Source organism: Vombatus ursinus, unplaced genomic scaffold (assembly GCF_900497805.2).
Source record: "Vombatus ursinus unplaced genomic scaffold, bare-nosed wombat genome assembly UNPS02014778.1, whole genome shotgun sequence".
NCBI lineage: Eukaryota > Metazoa > Chordata > Mammalia > Diprotodontia > Vombatidae > Vombatus > Vombatus ursinus.
The window spans coordinates 36,593,594-36,609,680 of NW_020954556.1; the positions used below are offsets into that span (position 1 = coordinate 36,593,594).

The 16,087-nt window shown below is 36.2% G+C and overlaps 1 protein-coding gene across 10 annotated transcripts in view; it reads left to right on the plus strand.

Moving 5' to 3' along the window:
* Positions 1–4,365: 4,365 nt before the first annotated feature.
* CCDC88A (coiled-coil domain containing 88A) overlaps positions 4,366–16,087 on the plus strand; it is a 172,798-nt gene continuing 161,076 nt past the window's right edge. For all 10 annotated transcript variants that reach the window (XM_027865057.1, XM_027865058.1, XM_027865060.1 and 7 more), the window contains exons 1-2: positions 4,366–4,690; positions 4,802–4,902. In XM_027865057.1, the coding sequence (XP_027720858.1) occupies positions 4,628–4,690; positions 4,802–4,902 (164 nt within the window). In that variant the 5' untranslated portion in view covers positions 4,366–4,627. The remainder of the gene's footprint in view (positions 4,691–4,801; positions 4,903–16,087) is intronic.

The window sequence follows — 16,087 nt, forward strand, 5'->3', positions numbered from 1 at the left end:
TGTGGAGTGTTTAGACACTTATCACCAGGCCTTATTGTGGTCTAAAGCTTCCTGATTTTTCAATGAACTTGTTTCTTTTTCCCATTTTTTTAAAGAGAAAAATCAAAGATAGATTAGGAAAGATCTAGGCTTGCCTGGCCATTTTGGGGGAACCCAGATTTCCTCGAGTGTTGGTTGGTTAATGTAACTAATGCAACTTCTGTAATTATTCCTTCATTAACCATTAGATTAAAAATTCCTTTGTTCATTTGTTATCAGTAATAATAAATAATAAAGTCTAGCTGACATTTTATATAATACTTTAAAGTTTGCCAAAGTTTCAAATAATCTTGCTTGATCCTCACAACAAATCTGTGTGCTACTGTAATATGTTATCTCAATTATTAAACTGGAGAAGACTGATGTTCCAAGAAGTTAAGTGATTTGCTCACAGTAACACTACTAGAAAGCAGCAGAATTTACATTTTATTTGTAGAGTAGTTATACTTTATACTGTTTCCTGAAACAAACGGTATTCTCTGTCTTGAATTTTATGGTAGGTCGGGGTTGGGGTGGGGGTGTAGGTGCTGCACAAATGATCATGAAGGCTATTCACTAAGGTACAGAGTTACAATGGAAAATGGTGGAGAAAGTATCCATGTTAATGAAATCATATATCATTTGAAGTACATTTGAATGGATCTGTGATCTAATTATTTTGGAAGTTTCTTCCAGTGATGCCCATCCTGTGTAACTCGGGTCCTCTTCCTCCCAAAACTTTACCTCCAGGAATCTATCCAACATGCTGGATAGGTCTTTCTTAAATCCAAACATTTTGATGGTGCCAGTAGAGCACATGGGCCATCTACCTCTCACCCCAGACATGTGAAAAGCCCATCTTCTTTTTCTTTCATACAATTCTTTGCTGCCATCTTTTACAACTGTTCTTTTGCTTTTATGTTGCAGCCTGTTAATATTCACCTTGAATCTTTCCATTGCCTTTTTTGGTAATGCTTATCTTTAGCTTTTTGAATAGAGTAGTGTTTCAGGTCTTTCTATAATACAGCAACACCAGTTAAATGTTTGTATTAAAAAGATGGGCTTTTCCTGTTATGGCAAGCTTGAGGGTCAATAAATATGCTTTGCAATTTCCTGAAAGCTCTATAAGGCTCTCTTCTTTTTCAACTCTGGGCCCAGCTCATTGTCCATCTGTTTGTCTGTTCCAGATATACATGCTATTGGACAAGCTCTATTGGGTATCCATTCAGATGCATGTCAAAATCTGGGTAGTAGACACTCTTCATTCATTTGGTCTTTCTTGTTTGGGTAGAAAGGGCAAACTCCTTTGAGTGATTACTGATCTTTTCCGGGAGGCTCATATCTTGGGGCTTCATGCAATCAACACAATGTCATGTGCAAACAGAAGTATCTGGAGGACCCCCATCTATTGGGAATCCTTCCTTGATAGGGACTCTTCACTGAATCTTCTCTTTCATGGTGGTATTGTAAAGAATATTTTTTTTAGCACCATAGCATTGTAGCTAGATGGGACCTTAGAGGTACCTAGTCCAAATCCCTTCAATGGAACTCATTATCTTGCCCCTCAAATCCTCCTCTCTTCTGAACTTCCCCATTACTTTTGAGGGTACTTTCACAACATCTCACACACATAAGTTGGTAGACTTACAATTATTAAAGAAAGAAATGACAAGGACCTGAATTAGGGTGGTGACTTACATGATTGGAGAGAAGATACACACAGACACACACACACAAGAAATATATGGAAATAGAAAAGCAAGATTTGAGAACTGATTAGATATCTGGGGTTAGTAGGAGTGAGGAGGTGATGGTGATGCTGAGGTTGCAAACTAGATGTCTGGAAGGATAGTGCTTCTCTCATCAAAAATAAGAAAGTTTGGAAGAGGGGTGGAGTTGAGGGAGGGAAAAGAAGAGTTTTGTTTTGGATATGTTGAATTTAAGATGCCTAGGGGTCATCCAGTTCTAAAACAACCATTTTAGTTGAGGCCTGTGGTTTCTTCCCATTCTAATGCATTTTTCACAAAGCTGCCAAGGTGATATTCCTAAAGTGTAGAAGTCTAACCAAGTCACTGCTCTACACAAGAAACTCTTGTGACTTTCTGTTGACTCCTGGATCAAATACAAAGGCCTCTGCTGCTCTTCACAACCTGGCCCTTTCCTGCCTTTGTAGTCTTACATTTTACTCACCTGCACACATCCAGCTATACTGGCCTATTTGCTATTCCTCTTACGTGAAACTCCTTCTTAAGTCTCTCGGTCTTTTTGATGGCTGTTTCTCATGCCTGAAATGTTCTTCCTCTTCTCTGATGCTCATTAGAATCCCTGGCTTTCTTCAAGACAGCTCAAATCACCCTTTTCTGCAGGAGGCCTTTCCCTGACCCTTCATTTGCTAGTGCCTTCTTCTCCAAGGTTACCTCCCATATATTCTGGGCATCTTGCATTTAGCTCTTTATTTACGTATCTCTTAGATTTGAATGTAAGCTCCCTGAAGATCTTCATTGTTTTCTGTTTTTCATTGTATCTCAAGTGATTGATACAATGTCTGGCACATAGTAAAGGCTTAATATATGCTTGTGATTCCTTTACAGGTAAGCAAACTGATGACCAGAGAAGTTGTTTCTTGCTATATATAGGTAACCCAGGTAGTAAATACCCAAGACAGGATTCACACCTAAGCAGGTAATCTCTCATTTCATCTTTTTCCCCCAAAAGGTATTCCCCAGAAGTTGTCTGTCTTTTTCTTGAGTCTAAGTAAGGAGAAGGAACAGTTTTTGTTAAGAGATTAAGGCTGTTTCTCAGTAGTTTAGGTGGAAACTAGATTTAAGACTAAAAATGTAATCTATCATTTATTTATCACCCAACTTCAACTATTCCCAAATACCTTCTCTCAGTGGTGCTAGGTTTGGTTTTGATTTTTTTTTTTTTAATGAGAAAATAGTCTGTACAAAAATGACTGTCTGAATCCTTATTTCCATGTTGTTACAAGCAGGCTGACGGGAATTACTACGGTGTTAAAACATGGTTTTGGCTATATGATCTCTGTTCCTTTCACTTGTAATTTTCAAGAAAATCTATCCTATGCGGGCTGGATAGAAATAACAGGGTCGTGGCTCTAATCACCTTGGTATTTACTACACCGAAGAGCCTGATTATATCCATTTCATGGAGGAAAAATATGAACACATGAAATCAAATTAACCTATAACCAGACTGAGCATCTCTCGTTTCTGAAAAAAATAAAAATAAAAATCCAGTTCACCTTCTCTTTCACAGTTGGAGCAAGTCAGTCAGAAAGAGTGGACAAGCCATGGTGATGAGAGAGACAGAGCCAGAAAACCCCTTCCCTTCTTTTCTCCTTCTTCCCCTTCCCCTTCCCCCAACCCCCCTAGGCACCTCCTTTGACTGAAGCGGCAAGCAAGGACTGCAGCAGCTGCAGCGTACGCGCGCGCACGCGCGCTCCCCTGGCCTCTCCCTTGGATCTGGGCGGCGGCAGCCGGGGGAGCGCGCTTAGCTCCGGGAGCGCGCTCATGCAGCGGTTTTCTTCTCCCACAATCCAGAGGCTTAGGCGCGGGGAAGGGTGGAAAGAGAGGAAAGTAGGCGGAAGGATATCGAGGGCGGAGGGAGCAAGCGCGTTCTCTTTCACGGGAGGGAGACTGGTGGTGAGGGTAGGGGGCGGGGTGGTATGTGTGCGAAGCAGCTTTAGAGTGTGATGCGGCTCTGCGGTTCGGGAGCCGTTACTCTGGCTCCTCCTGAAGGAGGAGAGGAGGCGGCGGCGGCGGCGGCGGTGGTGGTTGGGGGTTGGGCACGGCCGTGATTTAGTCCCTGGGTTTCCGAGCCTGCCCAGGCTCAGGGTCGGGGAGACTTGAAGAGGGCCAGGGGTTAGGACAGCGCAGTCGAGCCCCCACCCCTGGAGGGGAAGGGGGGCAGTCGACGAGGTTTTGGGGCCGCGGGAGGAGACATGGTATCGGTGAAGGAGGAAGGGGTACAGCGTCGCCTTTGACTGGCGTGCGGCAGCTCATTAGGCTCGGCAGTCCCGGACGCCCCCTCCCCTCCCCTCCCCGCTGCGGTCTCCTTCGGCTCTCTGCAGTGGAAGTCGGGGCCGGAATCTCCGCGGAACGCTCGCGGACCGCGGGGCATCTGCGGCGGGCGCTTACTCAGGCCGAGAGCCGATTCTTTCTGGGGAGGGGGCTTCCCCCGGAGCGTCTCCTCCTGGAGCCGGGGAAGCTCGTAGGGCTTTTTGTCTCCTCAGCTCCAGCCCCCTCCAGATGCCTTTTCTCTGCCCCTCCTCGCCTTGTGGAGACATTTGCGGCGGCGGCGGCGGCGGCGGCTGTTGCTGCTGGCGGCTGCTGAAGCCAGACCCCCGGGGTCCGCGATCGCTTCTCTCTGATTCTTTGAGGAGGGACAGGGCTTCCCTTTCCACCATGAGATTCTGCTCCTCTGCGGAAATGTGGTTTCATTGATTACTGCTCATTTGGGGAAAGAAAAAAAAAGAGAATTAGCGACCTTCCACCAGTTCCCTTGGACTACTCTTTTTTGTTTCCCCCCAAATTGGGCTTAGTTTAAAAAACAAAACAAACAAAACGAACGACATACACACGTCTGTAAGATGGAGAATGAGATTTTTACTCCACTCCTGGAACAGTTCATGTCCAGTCCCTTGGTCACTTGGGTAAGTGGTCTTTCCCTGTTGGCACATTTCGTTTTGGGGGTGGGGGCCTTGCGTGTTGCCGCTGAGATGGAGGTCGGAGTTTGTTTAATGATGAAGGTCATCATATTTTAGGTTAAAACATTTGGACCTCTGGCCGCAGGAAGTGGGACCAGTCTAGATGAATATGTAGCCCTGGTGGATGGTGTATTCTTGAATCAGGTCATGCTGCAAATGTAAGTGCCTTTTCCTTTTTTTACCGGACATTTCTTTTCTGGTTAAAAACAAACAAACAAACAAACAAAACCATTGTGAACTTCTAGCTTTTGGGTTTGAAGTAATGTTAGGCTTTGAAACAGCTTTTTGTCCAGGTAGGTCCATGTGGTCAACCATTGGTCTTTGAAGAGAATGGTCCTATGCTCTCTGTATTTGTTGGTATGATTTTAAAAAATTGTATGGTGAAATAGAATATCAGTATTTGGAAAAATTTTCATTTAACAAGCAGAATGTATTGCTCCGTGTTTGTTTTAAACGTTGAAAATCAAATCCAAACTATGTCATAATGTAGCTACTGCACTTTCCACCCTTCCAAAATAAATTCCACTTTCTGGAAAAAAGGTAGAATGTATCTAGTTTATAAGGGAAAAAAAAGCCCAGATTTCATATAAAGTACATGAATTTGTTGCATAAACATTTCCTTTGAACCTTTAGGACTAAATAGAAATTACTCAAATTTTAAATCTGGTAAAGTAAGAACAGATTGTGGAAGATAGAATTTCAGACAATAGAAATGATTGGTGAGGACTATTGATGTGATTCTAAAAGTTTTTAAGAAGCTTATAAAATCGGTGAACTCCTGCCACATTTATTGAGAGTTTAAATTTTTGGAGAATATTGAAGGTTTAGATACACAAAGCTTTTTTTTTTTTCCCTTAAATGACAGCCAGTAGATTCTAAGTTCTTAAGTAGACACAACTCTTGGAGGAGAGGGACCCTGTAGTTTTTCATTTTTATGTCCACGCAGCCAAGCAAAATGCCTTGCAAGTGCAATAGGTACTTATTAAATGTTTGAATTGAACTAAATATGACTTAATAGTTAAAAACTCTTTGTTTCTTATGCTTATACCATATTGTCTTAAGCAGTAGAGGGTGTTGCTATAGTGGAAGCTGATTATTGAAATCTCATTTTTCACTGATTAAAAGAAAAATAACACTTTCATTTTCATCAATAAATCATATATGTATACTTTGTCTTTTAATAGAAGTTGCCAAAAATGAAAATGTATTAAGTTTTGGCCAAAGTGTAATCATTCTACCAATGAGAACTAACATTAATTAGCATATGACAATTGGAATATTTGACATCAATATTTTTAACATTTTTGATACATAGGAATTTAGTGCATTACTGGAATAAACATTTGTTTTTAGAGACATTTCCCCAAGAATGACAACTTGCATATTTTTTAGTTTACTTCTTATGCATAAAATAAGATAGTAAATCATATCTGCAAATTATTATACTGTTACTTTTCAGTGTATTTGATGGGTATCTTCTAATTCAGTGATTAACCTTTTTTTGTGTCATGGACTCCTTTTGCAACCTGGTGAAGCCTATAGACTTTTCAGAGAATAATGTTTTTTAAATGCATAAAATAAAATGCATTGGAATACAATAGAAATCAATTATATTGAAATAAAAATGTAATTTTGTGCTGTCCAACTTTACACACCCCCTAAAATCTATCCATTGATCCCTAGGGAATATGTGAAACTTCGTTTCTCTAGCCATAAAGCTATTGGACTGCTTCATATTTTCCCCAAGTAGTCTTATTTGCAAAATTAGAAATTTTTACATAATTTACTAATAATGTAGTGAATAACATTTAAAAAATTGAGTCCTTATTAAATGTTGTAACCATTTCAACGAACAAGTGTTTATTAAGGGCCTGCTTTGTGCCTGGCAACTCTGTAAATTGCAGAGTGGCTAATGTGCATCAATAGAGTTTCCTAACTGGAAATTCCCTATATCATAAAAAGAAAAAAAAATGCCTGGCACCGTTGTAGGAACTGGAGATACAGACTTTATAGAAAGATAGGTGTTTGAAAAATGTTTAGTTCTGAGACACTTAAGATGTTGAGAATCAAATAAAAAGCATTTGAGTTAAACATATTTTCAAGGTTGTCTGATAGAAGATAAAATATCTATAAGCAACTGTGAATGAATGTGTATTTCATCTGTGTATTTTACTTTTTTTTTCCAAAGTTTTTTTTTTTTTACTTAGGTTTCTATCTAGTCTATGGGAATCTTTTTGACAGGACTTCTTGCAAAATTACTAACTTTTGTAATATTGAACTATTAAAATAGCAAATTGCTAGGGTAACTAAAATACAGTTCTATATTAAGTTCAACACATGACAGGAAGGGTGGCTATGACAAAAGATACTCAGAATTTGTTCCCCTTATATTGCCTCACGAATTTAAAAAGAGTAGTCTTTTGAACACTTGCATTGGAAACTGAAACATGATTGTTGTGTTCAAGAAAATTGTGTTTTAAAACCAAGCTGATGATATTCTATTAGATTTTAAAATGCAACATTTTTTTCTACTTTAAATTCTCTTCTGTTAAAAAGATTTTCACACATTGCTAAATCCAGCTGCAGTGTTAAGAGACATTGAAGATTATTTTTACTTCTGAGCAGTTTTATTTAGTTTGTCTCTGCCTTTAAGTGGATGGTGTTTCAAGATAGTGTCTGGTAGTCTTTTTTGGAGATTAACTTGTTCCTAAACCTCAGTTTCTTCAAATCTGCTTCTGTGTTTTCAGTTCCACCTCTTAGTTTCTCGAAATAGTCTCCCTACATAAAGCTTCTAGAGTGTGTTAAATTCTACTCCAAATAACTCATGTTATTTGTTGTTTTAAAAGATCTAGTCTGTTAATGGAAAAATATACAAAGAAAATGCAAAAAAGAGGAAGTTCTGCTTTTTTCCCCAAGATTGCTAGCAAACTATGTACAGATTTGTTTTAGTCATTAGTTTAATTCATTTACTTTGGAAATGCATTTTTTTGCTTACTCTTGTTTTTTGAGAACCTGATTAACATTGAGTATAATAATTGAGTATTAATCTTGAAATTTTAGATATTCTTTATGTAGTAACCTAAACCAAATCTGTCAGCTTAATTTCCAGATAACATTTCAGTTAGAGCCTTTTAAAATAAACTTCTTTTGTTACTTTTAATAAGTGGCCATGTAGTGCCTATTTTTAAAGCATTTTGTTCATGGTTGGCAGTATTTTTCGATCTGTGACCTACATATATGTGCTAGTGCAATTGAAGAACTATGCCATAATATTTTATATACTACCTTTGTATTACACATGTGTTGGTGGCATTAAAGATGCTGGTAAAATCAGTGGCTTGGGATGCTGTTTTTTTTAATATAAAATATTAAGAGCAAAAAGATGGATTTCTTGAGGGAACTGTTAAATGAATATGGTGATCTATGTGATTGATTGCCTTCATTATTTAGGATTCTGTGTTTACTTAGAATGGTAACAAGTGCAGAGTTTAATCGTGGAATTCATTTAGTAGTTTCTTAATTCAAGTGAACATGGCATGAATTTTCCTCTACTTGGAAGCTACTGGGAGAACTGGAGTGATTAGCTAACTATATATTGTGGTGGCATTTTCCTCCTTTTATGACTGATTGGTGTTTCCTCAGTGTTTTTTAACAAACAAATATTACAGTGATCCTAAAAAAGAAAATCATCATCATCCTGTTAGAGATGTCATTCTGTAATCACCTTTGTACAAGATTTCTGCTTTACTGGATCTGGGATCTCATTAATATGGATATTTCCTCTAATTGTACTGACCTTAACCCATCTACACCTTCAGGTTCTGTTTAGTTTTTACTCAGGCCCTGCCCAAAATCCTCTGTAGGATACTTCCATAATACTGGATAATTTCAGATAGGTTTTTAACATTCCCTAGGTACCAGTCCATTGCTCAGGCTATTCATCTTTATGGTGACTTGATCAGCCTACTGTTTCTATCCTGTTATTTTGATGATATCTTTTATGTTGCTTTGTGTGTCCAAGTCACATGTGGCAGTGTTATGCTTCCATTGGCCTAGAGAACACTTGGGAGGGGGTAGGAAGGAAGAGATGGGACATAATTGTTTTTAAAGTTTGAAAGACTGTCCTGGGAAAGAAGGATTAGTCAACTTCTGACTTGTGGGAAGAACTAGGAGAAGTGAGTTGAACTTTGCTTAGAGACATATTTAGGCTGGACAGGAGAAAGAACCTGTTAATAAAACTCTCACAAAGTGGAATGGGCTGCCTTGGGGAGTAGTGGGTTCCCCCTCATTACCTGCTGATCAGTAAGCATTTATTAAGTTTCTCGACAAGGTTCTAGGATCTGGGGCCATAAAGACATGTCAAAAACCGCTTTTTGAGTGTGTCATAGAGGAGATTCTTATTCAGGTCTGGGCTGTACTAGTTGACTAAATCTTATAAATTTTTTGGACCTCAGTTTCCTTATCTGTAAAATGAGGTTCCCAACTCTGAGCTTCTGTGATTCTTTGTGATCAGTCTTTGGATCACTCAAGAGTTTTTACTTGAAGACTCTGGTGAACCCTAATTCACAACCATGTCACTGAAAGAGTATTGGTATTAAAATGGGTTTTTATCTCATGGATGAGTGTGATATCATTGCAAATGCTTCACAGCTCCCTAAATGCAATGTAGCCTTGATTCTTTCTCCTTTTTAAATTTAGGCCCAGCTCATTGTCCAGCTGCATTATCTCAGGTATATATACACTGATGGACTAATTCAGTCAGCTACCTCTCATTTGCATGTGATAGTCTGCGTAGTGGGCCCTCTTCATCTATTTTTTTTTCCCTATATAGCTTGTTAAACAAATCTCTGTTGAATAATTGTGACCCTTATTGAGGAGGCTTTTTCTGGGTCTTGATTGAATCAGTATAAATGTTATTCACAAACAGAAGAATGTGTGAAACTTTGCCATTTACAGGGAATTATTTTTTAACTTGGACTCTGTTCAAGATGTACCTGTGATAATTGTGAACACTTTTGGTGGACATACATGTTGTTTTATGCATCATGAAGCAGGGTGAATGGTTAGCCACATTACCTAAACAGCTGATTTGAGTTGTAAAATTAAGGAATTTTGTTGACTTTTTTTTTTTTAGGATTTTGAACATTAATGGAGAAATTAGTAGAACATGCTCTCTAAGTATCTTTCGTGTACATCTTTCATGTACATTGTGATTATCTGTATATGGTACATGTGTGTTGCTGGTACAGAGGAAAGAACAGTGGCATTGCAGGAAGATGACTTGGGTTCAAATTTGACTATCTATGTGACTTTGGGTAAGCCATTTAATGTCACTAAACTTTAGTTTCTTCCTCTACAAAATGAGAGGATTGAACAAGATCACCTGGGAAGCCCCTTCCAGCTCTCAATCTAGGATGAATTTAGGAAGATTTTTTTCTCTTAGCAGCTAACTTGGTTCAGCTTAATAAAATGTCTGTTAAATAGTTGGAGGAGAAAATAAATTAGCAGGACAAAAATCTGGTGGTATGATGCAACCATAGTGAATAATAATACTATTATAATATTTAAATGTACTATATTATAACTAGAAAGGTTACTTGGTAGTATATTTATATTAACTTTTATAAAGAGTTTTGAGGTCTTTTTCTTCAGTGTTACCTAAAAAATCTTAATTTTGGACCCAACTAAGTAATTTAATGCAGTATTTCTCAAACTCTGGTTGCTTCTCTACGTGTGTCTTTTAGGTGTGTGAAAAACTCTGTTGAAGAGAACATTAAAGGCTGACCTGTTTAAAAATCAGCCTGGATTAGTCCAGTAGTTTTTAATCTGGGGTACATCAACTTGTTTTTTAAATATTTTGATAATTATTTCAATATAATTGGTTTCCTTTATAATCCTTTGTATTTTATTTTATGCATTTAAAAACATTAGTCTGAGAAGGGCGTCCACAGGCTTCACCAGACTGCCAAAGAAGGTCCATGATACAAAAAAAAAGAATCCCTGGCCTAATCAAATGCTTTTTGTAAATCGACATAAAAAACATAGAAAGATTTTGTATTCTGTGTACCTTTCAGTTAGTAGTTGTTTAATTGAAGTAGTATGGTCTGTTGTAGGAAATTGTGAAGCTTACCTTTTCTCTTTTAATATTTTCATCATTGATACAGTATAGATCATTCTCAGAAATTTTTATAAAGATGAGAAAGGAGTGTGTGTGTGTGTGTGTGTGTGTGTGTGTGTGTATGTAATTTTTGCCGTTTCTAGTCCTTTTTTTGGACAATAATATTGAATGTGATTTTTCCAATTCTTTTGTTATTTCCTCTCATACAGTACCTGGCACATAGTAAGCACTTAATAAATGCTGATTGATTGGAATTTTTTAAAAGATCCCTCAATATTTTCAAGTTTGTGTTCCCTCTAGGATGGATTACCTTAATGTATAGTTGGTGTGGTCCAGCTGCCCTTCCTGACTTTGTCTTCATGAGACCTTTCTTAGTTTTTCATTTAGTACATTGGAGACAACAGATAAAATGTCCTTGATAATGAAGAATAATTTTTAAAATTATAGAAATGTTGATATCTAATTTACAGTTTATTTGTTGTCCTTTGTCAGATTAATTTTTAATCTTGGAGTCATGTGGCTCAGACAGTAAGCTTTCTGTAGATTTATTTTCCCTTCTGCTTTTTTCCTATTTTATGAGGTAATATTGTTTATAATCTATTATCTTCCAATGTAGTGCTTTATGAATGAGTTGCTGCTACTTATCTCTACCTGGTAAGGAGGTCTAGAGCTTGCTGCCCAAGGCAGTTTCTGTGCTTATATGATCTCAGATTGTGTTAATAAATGCATCATGATTAGAATGAAGGGAGGTGATAACCTTTTTGTACCCTAAGACTATATTTGGAGTATTATGTTTGCTTTTAGGTGATGCATTTTAGGAAGGGCATTGATAAACTAGACAGAGGAGTGCACTCACAGTGGTGTGAGGACTGGGACTCATCATCCAAGCACTGGTTGGTTCTTAGTACCTGTGTGACCTTGGACAATCTACTTAACCTCCCTTGGCCTCATTTTCCTTATCTATAAAATGGAGATATTTTACTCGATAGCTTTTAAAACCAGGTATCCCTGAATCTTGATCGCTTTCACCTCTGTAGAGTATGTACATTTTCTCATCTATTTTCTTAGGCTAAACTTGGTCATAATTAGCATGCGGTTTCGTTTTTTTTTTTTTTAACATACATGAGTTTATTATAAATTTTACTGATATAAAGGATGCATACACATGTTTACAAATAACAATAAACTGCTTTTGTTGATTTTTTCCTAATTCTTGTATCTATAGCTACCCTGTGATTGCAGTTCATCCTCGATTTGACGAATGGTGTTGCATCCCAATTGCAGTTTAGTTTTTATTGTTCTTTTAATTTACATTGTTATAGTCTTGTATATGTTATTTTTCTGGTTTTTTTGACTGTACTTTGTATCAGTTCATATAAATCTTTCCTTTTTTGAATTCTTCATATTTATTCTTTCTTATGGCACAATAATATTTTGTTATATTCATGAATGTTTCCTGATAACTTGGTTTCCAGTTTTTTGCTTTACAAAAAAAAAAAAAATGTTGTTGTGACTTTTCTGGTGTTTATGGTACTTTTATTTTTGCCCTTGATCACTTTGAGGTGTAGGCCTAGCAGTGGGCTCTCTGAGACAATGGGTATGGATATTAATTGTCATTTTTTTTTTTTACCATAATTCCAAATTGGCCTATCAATTCTTAATGTTCAACTTAATCAGCACATCAACATCAGTACTACGGTTGCCCACAAGGAGCATTGGTTGCCTGGATGTTTGCCTTTTCTCTTTCTATTCATTAATGAGATTAATTTGTAATTTTTTTTCTTCACTAGGTTTGGGTGTCAAAACCATACTTGTCTCATAAAAATCATTGAATAGCATTCTGTCTCTCTAGCATATAAGCAGTCTTGGTAGCATAGGGATTGATCCTTGGCGGTTTTGGAAATTTGTTTATGAAGCCATCTGGTCCTTTTCCTTTTTTATTGGATAATCTGACAACAACTTGACTGATTTCTTATTCTGAGATTGGTCTTGGTTAAATTATTTATTTCCTGAATTGTTGGTTGTGGTATTTTTGCATATATTCATTCTTTTTTTAAAGTTATGTTTATTAGTATATAGGTTACATAATAATTTTGATCGTTTTCTTAATTTCTTTTACATTCATTATAATTTCCTTTCTTCAGTTCTAATTTTGGTCACATGAGCTTGCTTCTCCTTTCTTTGATTCAGTTTGCTAGTGGTTTATCAGTTTTATTGGTATTTTAAAAAACTATCTCTGTTTTGTCATTTTCGTTGCTTTCCCATTTTGTTAATTTTACCTCTTTTTTTTGTTTTGTTTTCCTTTGGCTCATTACTTTATTCCTTTTCTTATTTTTTCAAATGTACACTTAATTACTTTATTTTTCTCTTTGCCTCTGGTAAGCACTCTAAGGTTGTCTTTCAGACTAGCTTTGGTTTCATCACATAGATGAAGCTGACATATGCAGCTTTTCCAACTTAAAATTTCTAACTCAAAAAATCTGCTGTTATTTTTATAATTTCTTCTTAAACCCAGAATTTTTTTATTGTTGTTTGTTTCAAATTTGTATTTCATACTAGGCTGAGAATACAGTATATAAACTTTCTTTTTAAACCTTACCTAAGTTTGTCTTTTAGATCAAGTATGTGGTAATTTTTTTTTAGAATATTGTACGTCCTGCCTTTTACTATTATCTACTGCTTATTTGTTAATTTGTTCAATTGATTTAGGATATTATCATGTTTCGACTTTTATTCTTGATTACTAATAATTTTAGCTAAATTTAAAATTTAATTTTAAAAAATTAAATAATTCACCTTCTGTTGTCAGCTTTTTTATTTATTTGCTATGTTATTTAGTGCTTGTACATAATACTTATATTATTAATCATTCATTTTGGCATAATATCTTGTTTTTATCTTGGTTAATTTTGAGTATTAGTTTTTGGAATTTCCATACCTCTACGACTTTGTGTTCATTAAATGTGTTTGTTCACTTACTTCTGTATTTTAATTCTTTGCCTGTGACATTTTTCTGTCTCTGATTTCTCTAATTTCTCTATTCATTTTTAAAAGGCATTAACTTCCTCAAAACGCTATAAAAATAGTTTGAGCAACCAGAGTTTCATGTCCTTTGAGTGATTCTGAAATCTCCATCTCAAACCCGACTGTTTTTTTCATTGTTGTATCTCCAGCTGCCTATTAGCCCTGTCCTCTTAATTGGCATTAAAAAAACCTAAATCCATCTTATGGTTTATTGAAAAGCATGATGCCCAAGTCCAAAAAAGTGTTTGTCCTGGTTGTATTCTGTCTTGGTCAAATTGCATTTGGAGTATTGGGTTGCTTCTGGAAGCAACTTTTGAGGAAGGACATTGATAAATTAGAGAAGAACCAAGATGGTTAAATGACTTGATTCAAAGCTTTATGAGGTTTGATTTACTCAATCAACGAGTATTTATTAAATATCCCCAAATGCCAGGAACATAGGTCTTGGAGATAAAGTACAAAGAATGAAAGTCTCTCCTTCCAAGGAGCTTATGTTCTAATGGGGAGACAACAAGTACATAAAGAGCAGAAATATAAAATGAATAAATAGAAATATATTCAAAGTAGTTAAATACAAGGCTGTTTGGGAGAGAGGGCATTAGCATTTAGGGGAATCAGGAAAGTAACTAGAGGAGTTTAGCCTGGAGAAGCAAATATTGGAAGAGGAGATACATGTTACATGTTGGTTGACTTCGTGTATTTGAAGACTTGTCATGTGGAAAGAGGAATTAGATTTATTTTTCTTGGCCACAGAGAGCAGAACAGGGAGCAAAAGAGTGGACATTACAGAAAGGCAGATTGAATTTTGGTTTAGGGGAAAATTTCTAATAATAACAATCCAAAATTGAATTGTTTTTGCCTTCTGATGTGGTAGAGAATAACGGTGGGTACACAGGACCTGACTAGTGATTTTCAAGCAAAGGCTAGATGACCACATGTAGGGTATGCTATAGGGGGCAACTTTTGTTCAGGTATGGTTTGAGGTAGGGAAACTCCTTTGCAACTATGAATTCCTATGATTTTCCAATTGTGTAAGCGTACTGATGAAACAGTATACTAAAACTGAGTTCGTTGTCCCTAAAATTTCCATTCTCCAAATCCTTATTATTGCTAGTAGCAGCATTATACTCCCATTTCCTTTCAACTTGTAAATTTGCTTTGATTCTTAAAAATTTTAATTCTTCCTTATTCATTTAGTCATTGAATCATATTGACTTTTTTTCCCACATTTCTCTTGGATTAGAAATTTTTCTAACTCTAAAACTACAACCTTAGTCTAGACTCTAGACTCATGCCTGGGTAACTACAACTAATTTATTTATTCCAGCTCCATTCTTTATATACCTGTCAGGATAATATTTCTCAAAAACTGTTTTATTTTTTGAACAAATAGTTTTGTATATTTTATGTACAAAGAAAGCATTTGTGTTAGTTTTCATTATGTAAATCCTTTGTATTATATTATTAGCCTAACACTTCTTGAATCACAACAAAATTCATTACCCTGTTATTTAAGGCCTTTTCTTTCACTATTTTTTCTTGATATTCTTCTAACTTTACCTCTTGTTATTCCCCAGTGTATTTCCTTTCTACTTGAACCAAGATTGAAAGCAATCTTAGAGTAGATAATCGTTTCCTTACTAGTTTCATATAGGAATATGTAGGAATTTCTCATAGGAATCATAATATTTAGAGCCTGAATGGACAATTTTAGATGGGCTAATAACAGTCTCTCTCTCTCTCTCTCTCTCTCTCTCTCTTTCGCTCTCTCTCTTTTTTAACAGTTGAGGAAACTAAAGCTCAGAGAAATTAAATGATTTGCCCAAGGTACTACACAGTAATAGTAAATGGAAGAGATAGGATTCAGACTGAAGTCCTTTAACTCAAAATCCAGTGTTCTTTCTACCACACAACATTGATTTCTTGCTCTTATTCTTGCATTTTCTCGCTTGTCTAGGTTATATTCTTTATTCCTCTTTCTCAATGGCTAGTAATCCCTTATTTTTCCACTTTTATTAGGGAATGAGGTGTTTCATTTAAGTATATTTTCAAGATATTGAGGCCTTTCAAGCAACCTTTTGAAAAATGGAAACCATTATTTTTATAAATTTTATTTCTCTGCTTCCTACAACAGAATATAATTTTACTTTTCCTTGATTATCTAAGGTCTTTATTATGAATTATATTGAATTGAAATACAG